At 44.6% G+C, this 23006-nt stretch overlaps 1 protein-coding gene across 1 annotated transcript in view; it reads right to left on the reverse strand.

Annotated features, from left to right (window-relative positions):
- Znf569 (zinc finger protein 569) overlaps window positions 1-23006 on the reverse strand; it is a 34446-nt gene that overhangs the window by 7878 nt on the left and 3562 nt on the right. The window contains 1 exon segment of the mRNA XM_038340694.2: window positions 2886-2940. Within this exon segment, the coding sequence (XP_038196622.2) occupies window positions 2886-2900 (15 nt within the window). The 5' untranslated portion in view covers window positions 2901-2940.

Here is a 23006-nt window from a genome sequence, read left to right on the forward strand (position 1 = left end):
TTTTGCTGTGCTTTTGATTTGTTGGGACAGGATATGAAACTCACTATGTAGACAAGGTAACCTGTAACTCACAGAGATCCTCCTGCCTCTGCTTCCTGAGTGCTGTGGTTAAAGGCATAAATGAGCCACTATGCCTGACAATACTATGATTTTTATGTATTTAAATTTTGAGTTTCTCCTTTACCACAAATGAATCCCTATTATGTTGAACAGGCAAGCTTGTAAATAGAGAAAAATATATTCCACAGGCTGGAGGGAAGGCTCAGGACTAAGAGAACTTACAGAGAAACACGCTCAGCTATAGCAGCCACGCCAGGCAGCTCACAACTGCCTGCAATTCCAGCTCAGAAGACCTGACTCCCTCTTTGAGACTCTAAAGGCTTCTTAACATGCACACACACAGAGAGAGAACTTTCTATTTAAATTTTAAAGGGGGCAGCTCCTAGCTCAGAGGTAGAGTGCTCATGCATGGTGCCCTGTGTTCAACCCCCAACACCACAGACAAGTCAACAACAATATTCAAGGTTACTTGGGGTGACAGTCTCTTCGACACAATGTCATTTTGGACAATCACTTTAGAAAACTGTTTTCCACAACAATGAACTTTATACACAGCCTGCTATTTACAAGAAATTTCCCATTTTTCATATTTATAATTCCTAAAAATAAAACCAATTAAATGACTACCAGCAATATGCATAAATACAAGCTATCTCATTAGTTGAGTGAGAGAACGTGAGCTATAACTAGATGTAACAACTGAACATGGATGAATCTGATAAACATAATATTAAGTAAATAAAGCCAGATACAGACAGATCACATGGATTATTTGATTCAGTCCCTTCCATCCAGCACATAGGGCCCAGACTGAATCAGGTCTTCAAATCTGGTGGCAAGTGCCTTTACTTTCTGAGCCCTCTTGTTCCGTTTCTTGACCCTGTGCTGGCTGTGCTACGCCTGAGTCGTGAGACCCCCCAATGGGACCCCCATGGAGCTGACTTTCCAAGGCATTCACACAAGGTTTCTTTATTGTTTTACAAGCTCAGGAGCAGGAGCTTCATCCCACACACCAACACAGCAGGTGAGGGAGGAAGGCTCCTGGCTCACAGTGCAGGGGACCTTTAAAGGGAAAAACCGTAAATGGGGAGTTACATGCCTTGGAGTTACTGGATTGGGAAGGGGGATATGCTTATGTTGTAGGTGGCTCCAAGTCAAGAGGGCATTTTTGGAATTTTCCACAAAAACACCTGGTAACTGTGAAAACTTGTTTGTCTAGCTTCTGACTGGCTGTTCTCAGCCAGGTAGATTTTGGGCCATTTGTGGCCTTTCTCAGAATTTTCAGGTATTTGGGTAAGGTGCCTGGGGTGGGATGCCTGCTAGGTTAGATTCTCACAAAAATGGGGCCTGGGTTTGAAATGGCTTTAGTGCTGTTTCCATCGTACAATGTGTTCACTTGAAAATTATCTCAATGTGCCTGAGGCAAAAATTAGAGGTAAACTAGCAGAAACACAGTTGAGGGGAAAAATCCTTCAGTGACTAAGAGAACTTACAGAAATAACCTCAATTTAAATAAAGATGCTGTGAAGGGAGGGTTATATCTGACAATTCAACAGCAGAAAGTCTTGTGTGCTCAGCCTGACAATTTTATAAATTACAACATCCACCAAATAAAATCAAACAAAGTTGTCTTCAATACTCCACATGACCTTCTCTTGGGTAACCGTCCACCCTCTCAGAGCTAACTGCTACTCTGACTGTGCTGATGTTGAGCAGGTAATAATCTCATCACCCAAGCTGGCCGTGAACTTGCTCAGCAGCCAAAGCCGACATTGACCTTCTGCTCTTTTCACCTCCCAGGTACTTGGACCAAGAACATATACCTGATACCCAGGCCACTATTTTGACTTTTAACACCTTTTGCAAGTCTGAATGTCATAAGAATGGAGGCAGTTGGTATGTACTGATGTCTCCAGATTCTTTCTCAATGTGTTGATGGATATAGGGATATACTCCCATACTGTGCACAGCACTGTACTGTACAGTGTTTAGACACACTCCCTTACTGCTGCACAGCACTGTACACTGTGTTTAGACACACTCCCTTACTGCTGCACAGCACTGTACACTGTGTTTAGACACACTCCCTTACTGCTGCACAGCATTGTACACTGTGTTTAGACACACTCCCTTACTGCTGCACAGCTCTGCACACTGTGTTTAGACACACTCCCTTACCACTGCTCAGTGCCCACTGCACATGGTGCCAGGCTGTGTTTATTTTACTATTGATGTTTATTTGTGTTCCTTCTGATTCTGGACTACTTTGACACATACTGTTTCATCTTTAATCAAAACAAACAAAAACGTAGGTTTATCAAGTGTAAGGAGCCACACACCACATTGTTCTCATTGACCCATGTGACAATGAAAGGCTTGTTTCTGTGAGGAAGTTATTGCTTTGGGCCTTATATATAATGAAAGTGATGTCATCAGCTTGTGCCCTGGTTTTCTTTACCTGGTGGAACACACTTTAATTTCAGCACTCACGAGGCAGAAGTAGGCGGATCTCTGTGAGCTACAGGCCAGCCTGATCTATAGAGCGAGTTCCAGGACAGCTAGGGCTATTACACAGAGAAGCCCAATCTTGAAAAACCAAAAAGAATAATTTAAAAAAAGAAGAAGAATGAAACTAAAACGTGAGGCTCTGAATGGACTTCATAGAACAACCACATTTGATCCCCCATAGTTTTAAACTTCTGACGTTACTTCCTTTGGAGGAAATAATGCTTCTGTCTTCTGGATGCAGGCCTTTTAAATGCATGGCACGTGACTGAGTGCTCTGGAACGGCGTGCACAGGCAGAGGAGGAGACGCTGGATTTACCTTGGACTCCGTCATTTCCTCTTCTTTTTGGGAGGGGCGGCCTCAGCAGGCTGAGCTGGCAAAAAGAACAGAAGTCATTAGAACAGAGTTGCCTTTGTGGGTTCAGCATTATGTGCCTACAACTTACAATCATTCTTGTATCCAATCTTGGATCCAAGAGAAAGCGGGACAATAGTCATACTGGTGAGGGGCCAATATCACAAGGGTCACTAGGCAGGCGATGTGGGGCTGAGAGTGGGGTGTGCCAAGCAGGGCCACATTTGTGGGGAGGCCCACAAATTTTTGTTTGTGTTTGCAGCTCCGAAAGCGTAGGCCAGAACAATTGGGAAACTGCTAAGACAAACAGGCTCTCTTAGTGGACAGAGACATTTATTAATTAAATGCGAATGTACCAAGAAAGGTGATGTATTTCCGGGACTGGAAGGTTTATGTTAGGTGTATCAGAAGTACTGGCGGTTCAGAGAATTAAATCTTTATTTTTCCATAGGAAAACAGAAAGAAAAAGAAAAAAGAAATCTAAACCAGAAGGGCATTAGATCTACTGGGGGAATTACAGGATTAGAACAGTGAGGGGCTGAAAACTTGACTCAGTGATTAACAAATGCCTGTAACTCCAACTCCAGCAAGGGATCCAGCTGCCTTCTCTCCCCCCCCCCCCCCCACGAAAGGAAGAAGAAGAATGGTGCTGACAATCATCAGGGATGCGAGGAAGGGAACCTCTCTCACAGGCTTATTTTTCTCAATGTAGGAAGATGGCAAAATAAATACAGGATGGGGACTGGCAGTCAAGATAAGCCACTCCTGTTCTCCTCCTTCAAGTGGAGGACTGCCCCTTCAGGTCCCAGGACCCCAGCCCTGATGCTTACGCTCCATCCTGCTTGCACCTACCCCAACCCAGCCCCTAGTCTAGATGCACCTGTCATCCAGAGCTTTCGAGTTGGGAAGACCCAGCGTTAATCTGGACCACACCTTCTGCTGGCAGCCTACACAAGACTTGGAAGTTCTCATTCTTTGTGTGTTTGCTCTTCTTAGCAAGTCCATTCCTTCACTGGCATTAGAGCCTACTTCTTTGGGATTCTGGCACATACTGAAGACCAGTTGAGATATCCAGCCCCATGGACTGAACAGCTACTGGATCCTTGGACTTTCTCTTGTTAGCCATGCATTATTGGACTAGCTGGGCTAGCCTGTAAGTCACTCTAATAAATCCATATATAAAAAATGAACAGTTTTGTTCCTCTAAAGAATTCCAACTAATACAAGGCCCCAAGAGAAGCCCAGAGAACAGATTTAAGCAGAAAGACACAGTGGCCTCACCTCATCCCATACAGCAGAGGAACAGCTCTGACACAGATCAGAGGGTACAGGTTGGCTAGGAGGTGAGATCCAGGACAGTCCCCAAAGGAGAGTGGAAGAAATGAATGGCATAGGGGAGCAGGAGGAAGATGCTCCCCAAGGGTTAGGCGATGGGCAGTTTCCCCAGGGACACCAGGACAGCAGCAGATAGGCACAGAGATCCTCTCTGGCTCACCGTTGGCTGCTTCTCCTTCCTTAGGTAGGAGGCTCCCAGCTGCAGTCTGACTCGGAGGGTATGCAGTTCTCTACCTGCACAGAATGGGCCTCCCACACTCCAGGGTGATCACTTAAATTATCTGCCCCTTCTGGGGTCCCTGGGGAGACTTGCAGCAGCAAGAGACCCTGGGGTCTCTGGGGAGACTTGCAGCAGCCCCCCTTCTTCTCCTAGAGTCACCTGTCTGTGGCCGGTCCCCCTCATTGCTGCCATGCTACACCCGGCCCTTCCTATCATCACCGCCCTAGGTGCCTTCCAGCACCAGCACTTCCACGTGGCTCCTTTCTAGACTTGGCAACTGGAAGCCTGGACTGGGGTTGATCTCAGTCTCCCATAGCCCCTGGCTGAACACTTTTTTCTTGCTGGGTTTGTCAAATTCTTGAATTCCCTATAAGGGAAGAGAGCCTTGGGTACCAAATACACTATCTAGTGATGTGCTCCAGTAAAAATAAAATAGACTTATCTAGGTGTGGTGATGCACTCCTTTAATTCTAGCACTTGAGAGGCAGAGGCAAGGTGAATCTCTCAAGGCTAGCCTCGTCTACAGAGTCAGTTCCAGGCCAGTCAGAGCCACCTAGTTTTTTTTCAGCTTTACATGTTAATTTATTTATTTTTTATTTTTTGTTTGTTTGAGCAGGGCCCCTCTAGATAGCCCCAGATGTCCTCGAATTCACTCTGTAGACCAGGCTAGCCTGAACTCACAGAGTTCCACCTGCCTCTGCCTCCTGAGTGCTAGGATTAAAGGCATGTGCCACCACACCCAGTTACCCTCCCCTTTCTTCTAGCACGCAGGCACACACACACACACACACACACACACACACACACACACACACACAATGGGTATATACCCACACATTAGTTAGTGGGCTCCCTGGGATTCCATGATTTCCTTACTACTACCCAGGCTTCTTGATTCTAGGTTGTTCTGCTTTCTGCCTGGACTGTTCTCAGGGACCTGTCTTTGCATTTGCTGATCCTTTCCTCTTGATCTAGTCTTGGGCGGAACCCGGTTACTATACACTTTTCAGTGTAGTTGCTATGTTCTTCAACTCTAAAAATTCCATGGTATCTCTTGTTTCCGTCTGCTTAAAATCTCTTTATTCATGCATTGCTCTCTTGACCCTAGTGAGCTTCTTTATAAGATTTATTTTTAATTTTTTTTGTCACATAAGCCATTTAGCTCTGATTCCCCAGAATTGGTTTCAGACAATCTCATATGTCTCTGTGGGAATCTTTGCTGACTTTACATTTGCTCTGACACTGTCTTCTGATGTCTGTGCATCAGACAAAGCAAGAATCACTCCCAGCCTTCATGGACTGGCCTTGGGACAGACAGACACACAGACAGAGAGCCTGGCCAGGAAATCTGGGGTTTTCTGACTCTTCTCTTTCTAAGGAAGCAGCAGCAGCTAGTTTTTGCTCCCCGTAGGTCAGACACCTAAAGCCTAAATTGCCATTCCTCTCTTCCTGAGTAGCTAGCCTGTCCCAGACCTGATGGAGACTGCTGAGACACACCTCTTCCACAGTCCCACAGAACCCGGGGGAAAGGAAAGGAAAAGACCCAAGGCTCCCTACACCACCATCTTGCTGATGTCACCCCCCCTCTCTCCTCCCCTTCTCCTCTTTTGCCTCCATAACTCACTAAATAAATATCCAACCTCACTCTGCATGGCATGCCTATCCATGTCTGTCTCTCACCTGCTGCATGGCTTCCTGCCTGGGACAGCCACCTTTGGGGACCTGTGGTGTGGTCTCATGGTGTGCCCATCCGTCTCTCCTCGTGGGACTGGCTGCCCCATTGAGGTCTCTCACCCACCATGCGGCTCCCTGCCTGAGACTCACTGCCCCTCATGACCCACTGCAGCCACTTGGGGAACTGTGCCTTTCCTGCCTGGAACTGGCTGCTCTCAGGACCCGCAGCCCGCAGCCGGCTGCCTGCCGCCACTTCGGGGACTTGTGGCATGGTCTCATGGCCCACTGCCTGCCACCACTTTGGGGACCTGCTGCCTACTGCAGCCACTCGGGGACCTGCAGCATTTTACTTTTACCATAACATTGATGCCGTGACTCGGATTTTACTTAAACCATAACAGTGGCCCCTTTCATTTTTGCGACTTTCAGTAGGTGCAGTGGTGCATGCCTCTGAACCCAGCACTTGGGAGGCAGAGGCAGGTGGATCTCTGTGAGTTTAAGGTCAGCCTGGTTCACATAGTGAGTTCAAGGATAACCAGAGTTGTATAGTAAAACCCTGTTTCAAAAAAAAAATAAAAAGATAAAAATTAAAACTTTTTTTCTTCTTCTGTTTGTTTGTTTTTTGAGACACTTCTTTGTGTATCCCTGGTTGTCCTGGAACTCACTATGTGAGCTCTCTGTTGCCTGCCTCAGCTTTCTAAGTGCTCAGTTAAAGGCACTGCTGGGGGCGCAGAGGACCCTGTATTCACAGAGAAGCACTAAGAGAACCCAGAATGTTAAACACGCCCGGATGGAGGAGATAAAAATCAAATACCTGCATTCCATCCACAAAGCTGAGAGTGTCCTTTTTTTTTTTTTTTTTGCCATCCTTTAGGGACAGACCTTGCCCTAATTTCCCAGAATGATTATTCCAGACTCCTCCCTCCCTAGACCATTTCCCACCCTTAGGCGAGCTGTCACCAGTACTTTGTGGCCTGGTGACCTCTATATCATTGGTTAGAGGCCACACTAGATTCTAGGCCTTTTAGCTAAAGAACCTGCCCTCACGGTCACACAAACCATGGAGTCCCGATGTAGTCACCCCTTAAGCTTTATTGTGTACCTGAAACTGAACTATTTGTTGCATTGAAACCTCTCCCAAACTGCACTGTTTTAAATATCCTGGCAATGCACCGCCTGGCTCAGACTCCCTGAGGTCTGATTAGGTTGGAGAAGTCAATCTGCACTGAGTTTCCATTCTCATCTCTGCATGGCTCCTGTACAACACCCGCAGGGACCCCCTCACACCAACCTCTCCTCCCATCCCCCCCAGCTCAAACATTTCCCACCTCAGTTAACCTGATCAAGAGAGCCCCCTAAAGTGGGCCTAGAGGCCCATGTCCCAGGTGATTCTAGATCTTATCAAGGTCGAAAACATTAATTAATTGAACATCACACCTGAATTGTTGAACCTGGCTGCTGTCATATGACGAGATTTATTTTACGCTTTCAGAGAAACAAACACCAGCACAGGTACTGAATTCATATACATAATTTGATCTCCTTGTCAATGGAAACAGTGTGTGTATACGGTGGGGGAAGGGACCCAGAAGTCCAATATCTGAGTGCCAAATTCTCGTCCCATTCGTAGCCCAGCAGCACTCAGCTATTCTGCACTGGACACACCATGTCCCACTACAGCTCCCCAGGGTTCTGCATTAGAAAGGATTTGACTCTTTTCATCCCGAAAAGGCAAGTTGGGCTATCTCTAGTCTGGTCCCAATATTCTATTGGAGAATATTATTTTTAAATGTGTTACATTTGTTTATGCTGTGGAACATTTGTTTTAATGATGCAAAGATGTGCTGCATTCTTTTATGGTGCATTTGTTTAATTCTGCGAAGCTGTGATTCTTTGCCTGGTCTAAAGAGCTGAATGGCCAACAGTGAGGCAGGAGAAAGGATAGGGAGGACTGGCAGAGAGAACAGGAGGAGAAAAGAGAGAAAAGAAGACACAGAGTCAGAGTGAAAGTCAGATACACAGAAGTGAGGAAAGGAAGAGCCCAGAGACAAAAGGTAGACGGGGTAATTTAAGAAAAGCTGGCTACAAACAAGCCAAGCTACAGTCAGGCATTTATAAGTAACAGTAAGCCCCCCCTCTCTGTGTGTGTGTGTTGGGGGGAGATATTGATTTGGGAGCTGGATGGCAGACCCCTTGAAGGGTCTAGAAATAAGGATAAGAATATAGAAATATAGGTACCAGAAATTAGAATGTAGAAAGAAAGACATATAAAGTTGTAAACCTAGACAAACTACCAACAGCTCTCTCTGGAGTTTAAGGATCGATTATCCACGGTGGGTTATTTTCTCAGCTGCTTAAGGATCTATTGATAACAGTGTGTTATTTCATTTTACAACTGGTTGCTCTGTTTATAAGACCAAGCATCCCTCTGCAAACTGAGAGTTAGTCCTAAGATAACACCCCTACCATCCCCATCCGTGATTAACAACAGATATAAGCTGAGTTAACTTTTAAATGATGGGGTGTACCTGACTTTTGGGTTGTGCATTTTCCCATACCCTTCCCTGCTGTACGAAACTGGCAATGTCAGGGGAGTGCAGAGCTTTGGTAAACACCATCAGGGAGCGTCTGGGAAAAACAGACTGGCCTCGGCAGAAGAGGGACAGGTGTGGGGTGGAAAAGGGGCTTCCTTCCCACTCGACATCACCTATCTTGGAATATGTACATGCATTTCTATGTCTATGCACCATGCACATAAGCATGTATATTCGTGCATGGTTTAGCTTCAAGTGAGGGTGGTAACATGTCTGTATTCCCAGCACTTGGGAGCTTGAGACAGGAAGGTCTCCTTAGGTCAAGGTCACCCTGGCTGTAGAACAAGACCACCTCTCAATCGCTCACTTAGTCAATCCACAATAAAAGAAAAGCTCTACTTTAAACAGAAATATTTTTTTTCAAAAGGAAGCTCACATGAAAGAACAAGAGTTTGCTTATAAGCTTCCTCTTGCCCTGCAGAGAAACTTAGAGTCCTTGCATTTGAGAAGGTAGGTCCCGCTTATATTTGTTAACCAAAGTGCAAAGTGCTCCCTCTGGATGGGGGCTAAAAGAGAGATGCGCTTCCTAAAATAGCTGACACATTCTTCCTTAGGGATGGGCTTCCTAAAATAGCTGACCTAGTCTTCCTTAGGGATGCGCTTCCTAAGAGAGCTGACCTATTCTTCCTTACCTCTAGCTTATGCCATGAGCTTTTATGTATGTATTTTGCTCGATTCCCCTCCATTTGTATTCATTTTCACTAACTCTTCCCCAAGACAAGGTTTCCCTGTAGGCCTGGCTGTCCTGGAACTCACTCTGTAGCCCAGGCCGCCCCTAACTCAGAGGTCTGCCTCCTCTGCCTCTCAAGAGCTGGAGGAGTGCTCCACCACCACCTGGCTCAATTTTACTTTTAAAAACTCTACACAAATGCTTGTAGAAACATTCACTCAGAGTGTTTGAGTTGATCTGATACATTTGTTCTCGTACTTTCTCTAACATACGTGAACTTCACTCTTGTACCTGTTAAAAACTAAGAAATCCTCCTACATTAACACAGCACTACTATAACACCAAAAGCGCTGACCACTGGAGAGATAACAGAATCCATACAGTCATGGGGCTGGAGAGACGGCTCAGTGGTTAAGAATTCTTGCTGATCTTCCAGAGGACCCGGGTTCAGTTCTCAGAACCACATCAGGCGGCTCACTCACAACTGCCTGTAGCTCCAGCTCCGGGGAAGCTGACGCCCTCTCTGACCTCTGTGAGCAGCCCCCCAACATGCACAACCCATACACATATACTCATATTTTTTAAACCTATTTGTTCAAACATCCCTATTTTAATGCCACCCTTTCCAAAATTGATTTTTTAAGTCCCATGATCTAATCAAGAATTTTATACTGTGGCTAGAGAAGTATCTCAGTGGTTAAAAGCATTGCTATTCTTTCAGAGGACCCACATGCAGTCCCCAGCACCCACACTGGGCACTCGTAATTGCCTGCAATTCCAGCTGCAAAGGCTCCAACACCCTCCAAGGCCACCAAGCACAGACATGGTACATGTACATACATGCAAAACCTCATACGTGCATATAAAATAATACATTTTAAATTATACTTATAAAATGTCCTCCTGCTTAAATTCATTGAGTGGCTTCTTGTATAGATTTGTTTATAAATGCCGTGTAGGCCTCCTCTTTCACTCCTGAAGGTGAACTCCAGCTATATATAAGGATGTGCCCTTCTTTAAACAAACTACACATCCTGTTCCCATGTCTAGAAACCACAACCTGACTTCCAACCAGCCTGCTGCTCCTTTACCAAAGCCCTGCTCTTAAGTCGAGATCACTTCACTTTGGGGGTGGGGTACTCCTCTTTGTGGACTCACTTATGCTGCTGTATCCCTTCAGCTCCCACACTGTGGCGTTTACCACTCTGCAACAGTATTATCTGTTGACCTGTTAGGCTCCCTAGTGTTACGAAGCATTTATGATATAGATTACTATAAGGCTCGGCATTCCATGACACAGCACAATAACTCACAGGAAAAGATGAGGAAAAGTTTGTGAAATGAGTTTTAAAGCTCTGTGATTAGTATGTTGAGGTTGCTAATGGAAAAAACAGAAACTGGGGGAAATAAGCGAAGAGATGGAAACTAGGGGGAAAAGGGATGCTATAAATAAGAAGCACTAGACAGAAACAATGTCTTTGTGCTGATCAGCAGAATTAATACACCGAGGGAAAACATTAGTGAGTTTAAAAAAATGTCAATAGATACTTTCTAAGCATAAACACAAAACAATGGAAAACAACCAAACTATGAGACACTATTAAAGCATATGATACATAGATATTATGAATGCAAATGGATTACCAAAAGGAAAAGTATTTTAAGCAATAATCTATAGGAATGCTATAAACTGACAGCAGATCTGGTCACAACTCTAAAAAACTCAGATAACAGAATGTGTGTGGGGGGAACACACACATAAACACAGCATACCGAAAATAAAAAGAAGGCTGGCAAAAAACCAATACCATATCTCTACAGAAAAAAGGAAAGAACTATACTCATCTTAAAAGTAACCACAGACATAAAACAGAATGCAGGGAGTGTCTGCCTGAAGAAGAAAACACCAATCCAGAACTGTATCCATTTTCAACAGTGATGGACACAGAGAAATTCAAACAAAAACTGAGGAGTTTATCAAGCAGCTCTTCCTTCAAGCAATGGTAAGGCTTTTCAGTTGGCCATGGTGGTATACCCCATAAATCCCAGCACCTGCAGTCCGAGGCAAGAAGACCTGAAGGTGGACACCAGCCTGGTGTAGGGTAAAAGGGTCAGCCAAAGAAACATGCCTGACCTTGAAACCAGAGCCGATGAAAGAAACACATTTTGGCCCTGAAACCAAAGCCAATGAAACACACCCTGACCCTGAAACCAGAGAGATAAACAAAACAAAACAAAACAAAAAAGAACACCTTGACCCTGAAACCAGAGCCAAAGAAACACACTCTGCCCCTGACCAATTCAGCATGAAAGCCAATTAATCCCTCAACACAAAATCCAGCCAATCTCTGAGTTTGTTCAGGCTCAGGGATTAAAACTGGACCAATTTCCACCCTGAAAATTCTTCACCCTGGAAAAACTTCACCCCTAAGAAGCCCTATATAAGCCTTGTACCTATTGAGTTGGGAGCTGTCTTTTTCCACCTTGAGGCACACTCTCCTGGATTCCTCCCTCCCAATAAGTCTCTTGAATAAATTTTGGGTTAAGACCTTCCTCTAAGTGGAGCAGGGCAGAGAAATAATGAGTTTCACCAGAGCAAGAGCAAGCTGCTACATTTGGGGGAGGGGGTGGTTCCCCCTTAGCAGGGTGGAACAGAGAAGCAATGGACATCTCTGAAGGGAAACTCCCTTAGTGGAGTGGAACAGAGAAGCAACAGACATCTCTACAAGGAAACTCTCAGCAGAGTGGAGCAGAGCTGAGCTATAGTGGCTTTCTCGGAGAGGAGCAGGATTGCTACAATCCTGCAGGGAAACCATCCCCCACCAGAACACAGCTATAGGTATAGCCTGGCTTCTGACAGCCAGGATAACTTTCCCTTATGAGTTGTAGGTAGAGCCTAGCTTTTGACGGCCAGGATGCCTTTCCCTCCAGAGCTGTAACACCTACAGGTATAGCCTGGCTTCTGACAGCCAGGATAACTTTTCCTTCCAAGCTGTGTTATAACCTTTCCCTTCAGAGCTATAACACTCACATTTTGGTGCTGAAACCCAGGGCTGACTCCTCCCTAGCTATCCACCATCGCTTTTCCTCTCAGTTCATCAGGATCTCTAATGGGTGACTCAGAGCATCCTTACCCTCCAGGGCCACCTAGACTCACTGGGTCACCTAAGTGTTACAAAATTGGTGAGGATTCACTAAGAGCAGAAAGAGGAGGTCTTTGTCTCTTCCTCAGGCAGGAATGTTGCTTCTTTGTCAACCAGTCAGGTTTAGCAAAAGACAAGATCTGACAGCTCCAGATGAATCTCCAAAAATGTAAGAAACAGCTCATTGACAGTCCAACATGGAGTTGAAAACTACCCTTCTTAGCCCCCTTTCTCCTGCTTCTCTTAATCCTACTAGTTGCACCCTGCCTGATAAACTTCTTGTCTAGATTTCTTCAAAAACAGATTTAATAGATCTCTAACCAGAATTTTAATCAGTTGCTATTACAGGATTACTAGTCCCGAGCTACAGAGCCAGGGGCCAGTAACTCCTAATTATACAGATAGTGAAGATCAAGTTCACCCAAAGGACTTTGAGGTCCTGATTCAACAGGAAGTAGTCTAATGATAACATTGCCCCCTTTTCCATGCCCCAATTGTTTATCAATAATAAACAGAGAGGGGGAATGTAAGCCCTCTTACGCCAGACAAGCGGCCAGGCCCCTCGCCCAAGGACCTCTAACTGCCGGCTTCCACCTACAGAACACTCTTAACTCCCCTAACTGCTAAACCCTGCCCCTACTCTAGAGAGTAAAAAGCCCAATCTCTGAATAGAAAATCTCACCAATCTCCACCCTGAAAAGATCCACCACCCCCTTCCCAAGTACAAGCCCTGTATCCTGTTCAGTCTGCTGCTCTTTCTCACCCAAGCAGAGGCAGCCACCCTCCTGTTTTTTCCTCCCAACAAATCTCTTGTGTGAGGTTTGTTGTGCAGTGTGATTTCTGGTATTCCTTGGCTTCCAACTGCCAGGAACCCTTTCCATGCAAGCTGTAATGGTTATAGTAGAGATGGGAAAAGGGCACGGGAAGCCACATGGTGGGACAGTACAGGGAAAAGGAGACGTTTCCTTGGGCCCTGATCGAGAGAAAACTGCTTATTGCAAACAACAGTGACACATCAACGTGTTAGCTATAGCACCGGGATGAGTGAAGTCAGCGACCACTGTGCCATAAAATGCGGGAAGGAGAGGCGGACCACTCAGTCAAACAGCTCCTGTGCTGGGGCAGGACAAGGCGGCTCTGCTTCAAAGTAAACCAAGATGAGTTAAAAAATACATATTGAAAATTCAGGACAATACTCTTATGTTTTTTAAATAAAATATAAATCAAAGAGTAAAACCAGAGATTACTTATGAAGATCAAATAAAGGAGCTAGAAAAGGAAAACAGGGACCAAAGAAAAAACAAGCACAATTAGAAAGGTGTAGGGTAAAAGGCCAAAGAAACCCACCTGACCCCGAAACCAGAGCTAACGAAGGGAACACACCTGACCCTGAAACTGTAGGGCCGTATTACAGAGGCCCATAGTTCTACATTGTATGGCGGCCAGGCTTTCAGGCCACAGTTTGCAACTGGTCAAACAGAAGGGTCACCTAGCCTTTTGGGACAAACTGACGTCATCCTAAACAAAGGCTCAGGATCTGCTAATGTCTCTCTGCTCTTTCTTTGTAACTTGGGAGGTCGCCTGGGAAAGAGGTGTTAATTCAGTCTACGTGACGGAGCAGGCATAGACAGGAAGACGTGACAAAATGGGCATAGAAAGGTGTGGACGAGACTGCTGTCTTTCTCCTGGTTACCTAGGAAACAGAATGCTGATGAATCCTCCCCCCTCCCCCCCAGTTTACGTTTTGGTATAAAAGCTGTTTGGAGAATAATGCAGGTGAATTTTCAGGATGTGAACTCAGGATTCCATGAGGGATCCCTGGAAACTCCCTCCTGATAAAGTCATTTGAGTTGTGTCTTTATTCCCACACCTCCCTTCTGGTCCGAGAAATAATTTAGGTCCGGGCTGGCCCTGGACCATGACATAGTGGCGCCCTGCAATGTGGGACTGACCAGTGAACCCTAAAAGACACCAGAGAAATGACCAGACGTCCGGAGGAGAACGCGAGGGAACTGCGAGAGGAAACTGCACCACCGGTGGAGAGGTGAGAAATGAGCGCTCAGAAATATAAAATTTAAAGCATAGAAGCGGGAAAATAATAATCAGGAGTAAAAATTTGTAAATAGTAAGTTACATATATGGGATAAGGAAAGAGCATCTAGTTATGTATGCTGATAGCTAAAGGAAGTTAAAGTGGAGCAGAAACAAAGGCTGAGATATTCAGAGTATGTGAATGCCACGGTAGTGAGATGCAGCTGCTGAACGGGTAGGAAGAATGAAGGAAATGTCGCTCCCCCTTGCTAGCGATCACCTAGGTTACCGCGGCAGTTCCATGCACATGCGCTGTAGCTGAGTTTTGCCCCACCATGCTGTAGCCAGCTGAATCGAACCCACCCGGGGGTGAAAAGCAAGCAGGAGACAGTTTAGAGAGCTAACTTTACCTCCCACAGTCAGCACCCAGAGTCGGTCAATAGAACAGAGGAGAGGATTCAGGAATCTTCCTAATTTTATGATTACAAGTTAAAATAAAATGGCTACACCCACCAGAGCTTGTGATGGCCTGCTGCGATCTTAGGGCAGCCACAATGGCAGACACCAGAGAGCCTGTACATGTGTCAGCCACTGACCTCTGATGGGACTTACGAACTTAGAACGCATGGCCTGTGCCCAGGCAGAACGGGGAATGAGGAACAGGCACAGCTGGTCCCTAGTACAGCAGGAAGGCGGGGTAAGGGAGGGAGCATGACCTGCTCCGATAGTGGCCCTGCTTCAGCTACAAGCTGACAGGCAGGTTTGAAAAGGTAGCCTCAGGGAATTGCAGTTTCAGGACAGTTAAAGGTATGAAAAAAAAAGCAGGTTAAATACGTTTTTTCCATTTCACATTTTTTCTCCTTTGTCAAAAATCTGTAGTTCATAGGCATGTAGATTGATATACAAGGTGGACTGATATCAGTTCCTTTCGTCCTCATATTTGTTTTTATGCCAATATCAATTGTTTTCAGTACTGTGGCTCTGTAATGAAGTTTAAAGTCAGAGATTGTCAGGCATTCTGAAGTTCCTTGAATGTACAGGATTTTAGGATTATTTAGGCTATCCTGAGTTTTGTTTCTCCATATGAAGTTGAGGACTGTTCTTTCGCGGTCTATGAATGATTTTGCTATAATTTTAGTGGGCATTTGCACTGAATCTATAGATTGCTTTTGATAAAATAGTCATTTGTTGCTATGTTAATTCTACCTTCACAAGAGAATAGGAGATCTTTCCATTTTCTGATGTCTTAGTTCTTTCTTCGAAGATGTAAAGTTCTTATCATACAGGTTTTCCCACTTGTTTGGTAGAGTTACTCTAAGACATGTTATGGTATTTATGGTTATGGTAAAGGATGATGGCTCTCATTTATCATATGTGTAGAAGAGGTGCATTTTGGGTTGTTTTCAGATTCTGTCTATGACAAAATAATTCTGCTGTGAACATAGTTGAGCACATGTCCTTATGGTATGGTTGAGCATCTTTTGTGTATAGGCCCAAAAGTGATACTGCTGAGTCTTAAGGTAGATTGTTGCCTAATTTTCTGAGTCATTGCCATACTAGTATCCAATGTAACTGTGCCAATTTGCACTCCCACCAGCTACAGAGGAGTTTCTCTTTATCCTACAACCTCTCCAGCACAAGTTATCAGCAGTGTTTTCTGATCTTGGTCATTTTTACAAGGATAAGATGGAATCTCAGAGTTGTTTAGATTTGCATTTCTCTAATGGCTAAGAATATTGAGCATTTCAAGTGTCTTTCAGTCATTTTAAGTTTATCTATTGAGTTTTTGGTTTAGCTTTGTACCATATACTTTTATTGGATTATTTGTGCTCTTAATGACCAATTTCTTGAATTCTTTGTATATTTTGGAATGGATAAGATCTTTTCCCATGCTATAGGCTGATATTACGTCTTGATGACTGTGTCCTTTGCTTTGCAGAAGCTTCTTAGTTTTAGGAGATCTCATTTATTTATTGTTTCTCTCAGTGTCTGTGCCACTGGAGCCGTATTTGATGTGCCGATGCATTCAAGTGCACTTCTAACTTTTCTTCTATGAGGTCCAGTGTGGTTACTTTTAGGTTGAGGCCTTTGATTCATTTGGATTTCAGTTTTGTGCCAAGTGAAAAATATGGATCTATTTTCATTCTTCTATATGTTAATATCAAGTTATGCAGGCATCACTAGTTGAATATGCTTTCCTTTTTCCATTTTCCTATCAGTTAGGCAGTCTTGCAACTTAAAAGGAAGACAGTTTACAAACTTAATTAGATATGCAATGGTTAAAGCCTTAATTATAATATTCTTATGGGAGATCTTGAGCTACAAAGTAAAATTCTTAAAGGGAGCAATGACCCAATTTCCGATAGAGAGCTTAAAAAACTACAGACAGGTACTCAAGCAGGTAGAGTATATTAATCATAATTCAGCTATGGCAAGTATGTATGATAAGTACAAAACTTATTCTACAGCAGTTTTATGGAAAAACAGAATGTTTTTTATGGCTGCATCTTTCTGTTTTTGCCAGTTAGGATGTTAAACTCTTATTTTGAAGCAGTAGCTTGTCTAATACAGAGGAGCAGGCTGAACCTAGGAGATGATTTAGCAGAGAACTGACTATGGTCAATGTTCCTTATACTAAGCAACAGATTAACTGATAATTTTTAAATAGTGATTCTTGGACAATTGTGTTTGCTCAATTAAAAAGCCAGAGTAATAATCTTTTCCCAGCTGACCGCTGCTGCTATTTGCGCAACTATATTTTGCTAATGTTATAGCTAAAGATCCCTTAAAGGATGTTATGCTAAAATTTCCAATGGCTCTGCCAATGGAATGACTGCATATATGGTTAACAATGAAAAGGGATTGTGGAGCATGCCATGGCTCCTTGAAAACAACTTAAAACAATAAAAGCTGCAGGCAGATCTGGCATGGTGACACCAAGGTAACCAAACCCTTGAATAAATTATAAAAAGATCTGACCCTATAATAATTTGGATGTCAAGGATGTGTTTGTGCTTTTTCACAGAAAGAAATAAAGCTGGGTGAGATGACTGCATAGACAGTAAAGGAGTGGCCGACCCGATGACATCGTAGCCGCAAACGCCCCCACAGAGGAGTTGGAGAGGAGTCCATGGTCCAGTCTCCCCCGCCCCCACAGAGAGGCGTGCCCGGTCTGCCGGACCTGCTGCTGCCACTCTACACTGCAGGGTGCCGTGCTGCACCGGGGGAGGGATGCTGACCTAATTCCAGACATTCAGGCCACAGACCCAGAGGCCCTCCCTACTGAGATGACCTGATAGCAATGACTACAATTTTCTGCAGCCTGAATCCTGTTTGCTTTGGAGCTGAAATGTAGACAGAATATTTGACTGTTTAGTCTTTGGGACACAGAACTCATTTAGATTAAAATATTGGACCTGAGAACTAAGACCTAAGCTTTCCCCTCAGGGAAAGAAAGACTCAATAAGGAATGACTGAAGCCCCTCTTCACTTCCGAGGGGGCAGCCCGAGGGTTTAGCTGCTGTGCAGAGACTGGAACTGGTATCGATAGCAGCAACGTTACTGTAGTCACCGGACGCTCACCCGTCAGAAGAGCTTTTCTCGTCTCTTGATTAATATGGATTTAAGAAGATTGTGATATGTTAAATTGTGGATTTGTTAATTCCCATTCTAGGATTATGGTATTGACCTGATGATGTTTGTAACAGCTTAGAAGATGTTGAGGAAAGCTGGACACGCCCTGTAAATGTTTGGGTTTAATGCATATGTTCAGAATTTTAGATTTTGATACAATGTAAAAAATTGCACTAGAGCATCTGAAGAAACATTTTCAACTCAGGCGACCCTCCTCTCCTTTAACTAGGAGACTATTGCCTTTAGGAGCATGGTTATTCATAATACATTATGATCTCTCCTGACTAGAAAGTTTGGCTCCAAGACACAGAGCCCAAAGGTATCTCTCTCCCTTAATCTCTTTTGTTCACAGAGGTGGGCAGTCAGAGATGGGTTTAAAGCTTCTTCTCCCCAGATGCCTAAGATAGGAGCTCACTTGATTGAAATGCTTGTTCCAAGGATGGGCAAATTTGGGTAAATGAAGGAGTCTTTACCTAAGGCAGATGTGATCATCTGTCCTGTTGCAGAAGCACAGGTTTTATTAAAATTAATAAGAGGGAGTGAATTGTAGGGCCATATTATACAGGCCCATATTTCTACATTGTATGGTGGCCAGACTCTCAGGCCACAGTTTGCACCTGGTCACACAGAAGGGTCACCTAGCCTTTTGGGACAAACTGACGTCATCCTGAACAAAGGCTCAGGATCTGCCAATGTCGCTCTGCTCCTTCTTTGTAATTTGGGAGGTCGCCTGGGAAAGAGGTGTTAATTCAGTCTATGTGACAGAGCAGCCATACAGAGCAGTCATAGACAGGAAGACGTGACAGAATGGGCATAGATAAGGTGTGGACATGACCACAGTCACTCACCTGGTTACCTAGGAAACAGAATGCTAATGAATTTCCCCCTCAGTGTATGTTCTGGTATAAAAGCTGTTTGGAGAATAAACCTGGGTGAATTTTCAGGATGTGAACTCAGGATTTCATGAGAGATCCCTGAAAACTCTCTCCAGATAAAGCCATGTGAATTGTGCCTCAAAAATCCCACACCTCCACGCTGGTCTGAGAGATAATTTTCAGACGACAGACTTTCTGGCATGATTTGCTGATGAGCTAGCCTTCCTTAAAGTTCAGGACTCTGGTTGAAGTTTCTATGGCACGCCCCAGAAAGAGCTTGTCTGGGTTTGTGACAGCCATTTGGACACCAGGAGGAGAGCACACATGGGAGCTAAGCCTTCAGTGGAGAGAAACAGAAGAGAAAGGCTGAACCCAGGGCCAACAGGCCCTTCATAACTGTGGAGAGCATCATGGCTGTGATTCGCACCCACCCAGTTGTGTCTGGGACCACAACATGAAACCAGAGCCAATAAAAGAAACACACCCTGTTCCTGAGATTAGAGCCAGTGAAAGAAACACACCCTGTTCCTGAGATTAGAGCCAGTGAAAGAAACACACCCTAGCCGGGTGGTGGTGGCACACGCCTTTAATCCCAGCACTCGGGAGGCAGAGGCAGGCGGATCTCTGTGAGTTCGAGGCCAGCCTGGTCTACAAGAGCTAGTTCCAGGAGGACAGGCTCCAAAAAAGCTGCAGAGAAACCCTGTCTCGAAAAACCAAAAAAAAAAAAAAAAAAAAAAAAAAAGAAACACACCCTAACCCTGAAACCAGAACCAAAGAAACAAACTTTGGCCCTGGAACCAGAGCCAGTGAAGGAAACTCACCCTACCCCTGAGCCAAATGGCAGTGAAAAAAATAAACTTTGGTGCTATAACCAGAGCCAAGTTTGCCCTGACCAACTGAGGATAAAACCAACCAATCCTTGAACACAAAATCTAGCCCGCCTGAGCTTGTCCAAGATCCAGGAGATTAAAATCTGACCAATTCCCACCCTGAAAATCCTCCACTCCTAAGAAGCCCTACATAAACCCTGTACCTGTGCAGCAGGCAGCTGCCCTTCTCCACCCTGACAGTCAGCCGCTCTCCTCGATTCCTCCGTCCCAAATAAATCTCTTCAAAGAGTTTTGGGTAAAGACCTTCTTTAACCAGAGTAGAGCAGAATCTCTGCTAGGAAACTTTGTAGAGTGGAGCAGAGAAGCAATGGACGCCTCTGCTGGGAAACCCCCTTAGGGGAGCAGAGCAGAGCAACTGCTCCAGACTCTGTTGTAGAGGAGCAGGACTGCCACGGAGATGTGCATCCCCCAGAACACAGCTGCAGGTACTGCCTGACTTCCGACAGTCAGGGTATCTTTCCCGCCAGAGCTACAACACTTGCACATGGCATATATGTTTCTTCTAGCAGGAACAAAAATGGCTTAAAATTGTATTATACTGAAACACAACCTTTGTATATATTTTATTAAAAAATTTTTAGGCTGGGCAGTGGTGGCGCACATCTTTTATCCCAGCACCCAGGAGGCAGAGGGAGGAAAATCTCTGAGTTCTAGGTCAGCCTGGACTACATAGTGAGTTTCAGGTCAGCCAGAGAAATTCACAGGGAAACCCAATCTCAAAAAAACATGGCCTGAAACTTACTATGTAGACCTGGCTAGACTGGAACTCACAAAAATACACCTGCTTCTGCCTCCCTAGTGCTGGAATCAAAGGAATATAATACCACACCTGGTTTGTATTTTAAAAATAAATAATATACTTTAGGTGGTAAGTGGGTAAATATACATATAGATATCCTAAACTGTTTTTAAAAATCCTAGTTTTGTACACACACACACACACACACACACACACACACACAGAAACAACGACCATACCAATAGTAATAAGCATTATAATAAATGTAATGGTCTGTCCTGTCCCTTTAAGAGACAAGCCGTACCCACTCTCTTACCCCACCACCGACCTCTCTCCCTTCCCCCTCCTCCCTCTTCCTCCCTCCCTCCCTCCCTCCCTCTCCCTCTCCCTCTCTCTCTCTCTCTCTGCTTCTCTCTCTGCTCTTCTCCCTTCTCCCCATAACCCACTAAATAAATAGCCACTTTCTCTGCATGGTGCGCCAAATAGGTCTCTGTCTCACCTGCCATGCGGCTCATGCGGCTCCCTGCCTGGGACCGGCTGCCTTCCTGGCCCACTGCTCACTGCCATCACTCGAGGAACTGCAGCGTTTCTACCACTGCACCCCTCGGGAAACCACAGTGTTTTGTCTAAACCATAACAACAAATGTCTTTTAAAAATATGATTAAAAGTTATTTTAATTATTACTTAGGCTGTGCATGCACACTGAAGGAGGTCAGAGAGTGTCAGATCCCTTGTAGCTACAGCTACAAGCAGTGGTGAGCTGCCTGATGTGGGTGCTGGGAATCAAACTCAGGTCCTCTGCAAGAACAGTATGTGCTCTTAACCACTGAGTCATCTCTCCAGCCCTAATTATGGTTTTAAATGCTGTTTCTCCCTGAACCATCTTTCCAGCCCTAATTATGGTCTTAAATGCTATTTCTCATTAAAAGAAATCAGGACACCATGCATAAAATACTGACTTCATGCCGAGATCAGGAAATGTTCAAAATAAATAGCTGGTGATAACACAAATACAGGAAATTATAAAAATCTATTGGGGACTCAGAAGCCATCTTGAAGGGTTGTTTAAGGTAAGGAATTTGAACTTAAGATAGAAAGTAACTGCAAAAACTTGAAACACTAGTATGTTGAAATCAATGAGTATATAATTGTAATACAAACAAAAGCTTAGGAAGAGATGCCAGAGGCTAGCTGGAAAATGGCTCAATGGTTAAGAGCACAGGCTGCCCTTGCAAAGGACCCAGGTTCCATTCCCAGCACCCACACTAGATGGCTACTAGCACCTGTAAATAACTAGTTCCAAGGGACTGGACTATGGCCCCTGAAGGCACTTGCATACACTTGGTGTGCACAAAGGCAAGTAGGCAACCATAAATAAATTTGGGGTGGGGGAAGCCTGGTGATTGTGGCACACCTTTAATCCTAGCACTCAGGAAGCAGAGGCAGAAGAATCTCTGTGAGTTCGAGGCCAGCCTGGTCTACAGAGCAAGTTCCAGGGTAACCTGTTACACAGTAAAACCCTGTCTTGAAAGAGAGAGAGAAAGACAGACAGACAGAAACACTTTGGAAACAATTCAATGTCCCTAAATCCTATAAAGGGGAAAAAAAGTCCATTTATTCCCTTTCTCTTATACAAACTGTCTTTAAATAATTGATGAGGGATTTTTCTTTCTTTAGAAAAATATTTCGGTTTGTAAAGGCAGAAAAAATAATAGTGACAATGACAGTCCAAACATTACATTTTTTGCTGAGTCTTGCCATGTAGCCCAGGTAACCTAAAACAGGTCATCGCCCTGCCTCCATCACATCCAGCTCTTTCTGTTCTGTTTACGAGAAGTCTGAAAACCAAAACTGAAAACCTCATTGTCGCCCATCTCAGCCCCTCCGTGGCTCCACCAATCTCTCACTGTCTTTCAGTGCCTTCCTAGTCTCGCCTTTTCATCTGCTCAGTTCAAACTGTCAGTCGGGCGGGGAGGGGGGGGGCGCGTCATGGCTCAGCGGGAGGGCACTTGCTGCTCTTGCAGGTTGGATTCCCAACACATACACAGCTCTCAAGGTCCAGAGGACCCAAGGACACTGCACACACATGATGCACAGGCATACATGCAGATAAAACACCCACACACATAAAATAAAAATAAAGCTTTTTTTTTAAAGTCCACACTCAGAAAATACAATAAACTTATTTTAACGCAAGGCCTTCTTGTTCTCTTTCACATCACTCCTGCTGGCTTCAAGTGCTGACCTGGGTTTGTGTTTGCTTTGCTTTGCTTTCTCTTT

Source organism: Arvicola amphibius, chromosome 8 (genome assembly GCF_903992535.2).
Source record: "Arvicola amphibius chromosome 8, mArvAmp1.2, whole genome shotgun sequence".
Taxonomy (NCBI): domain Eukaryota; kingdom Metazoa; phylum Chordata; class Mammalia; order Rodentia; family Cricetidae; genus Arvicola; species Arvicola amphibius.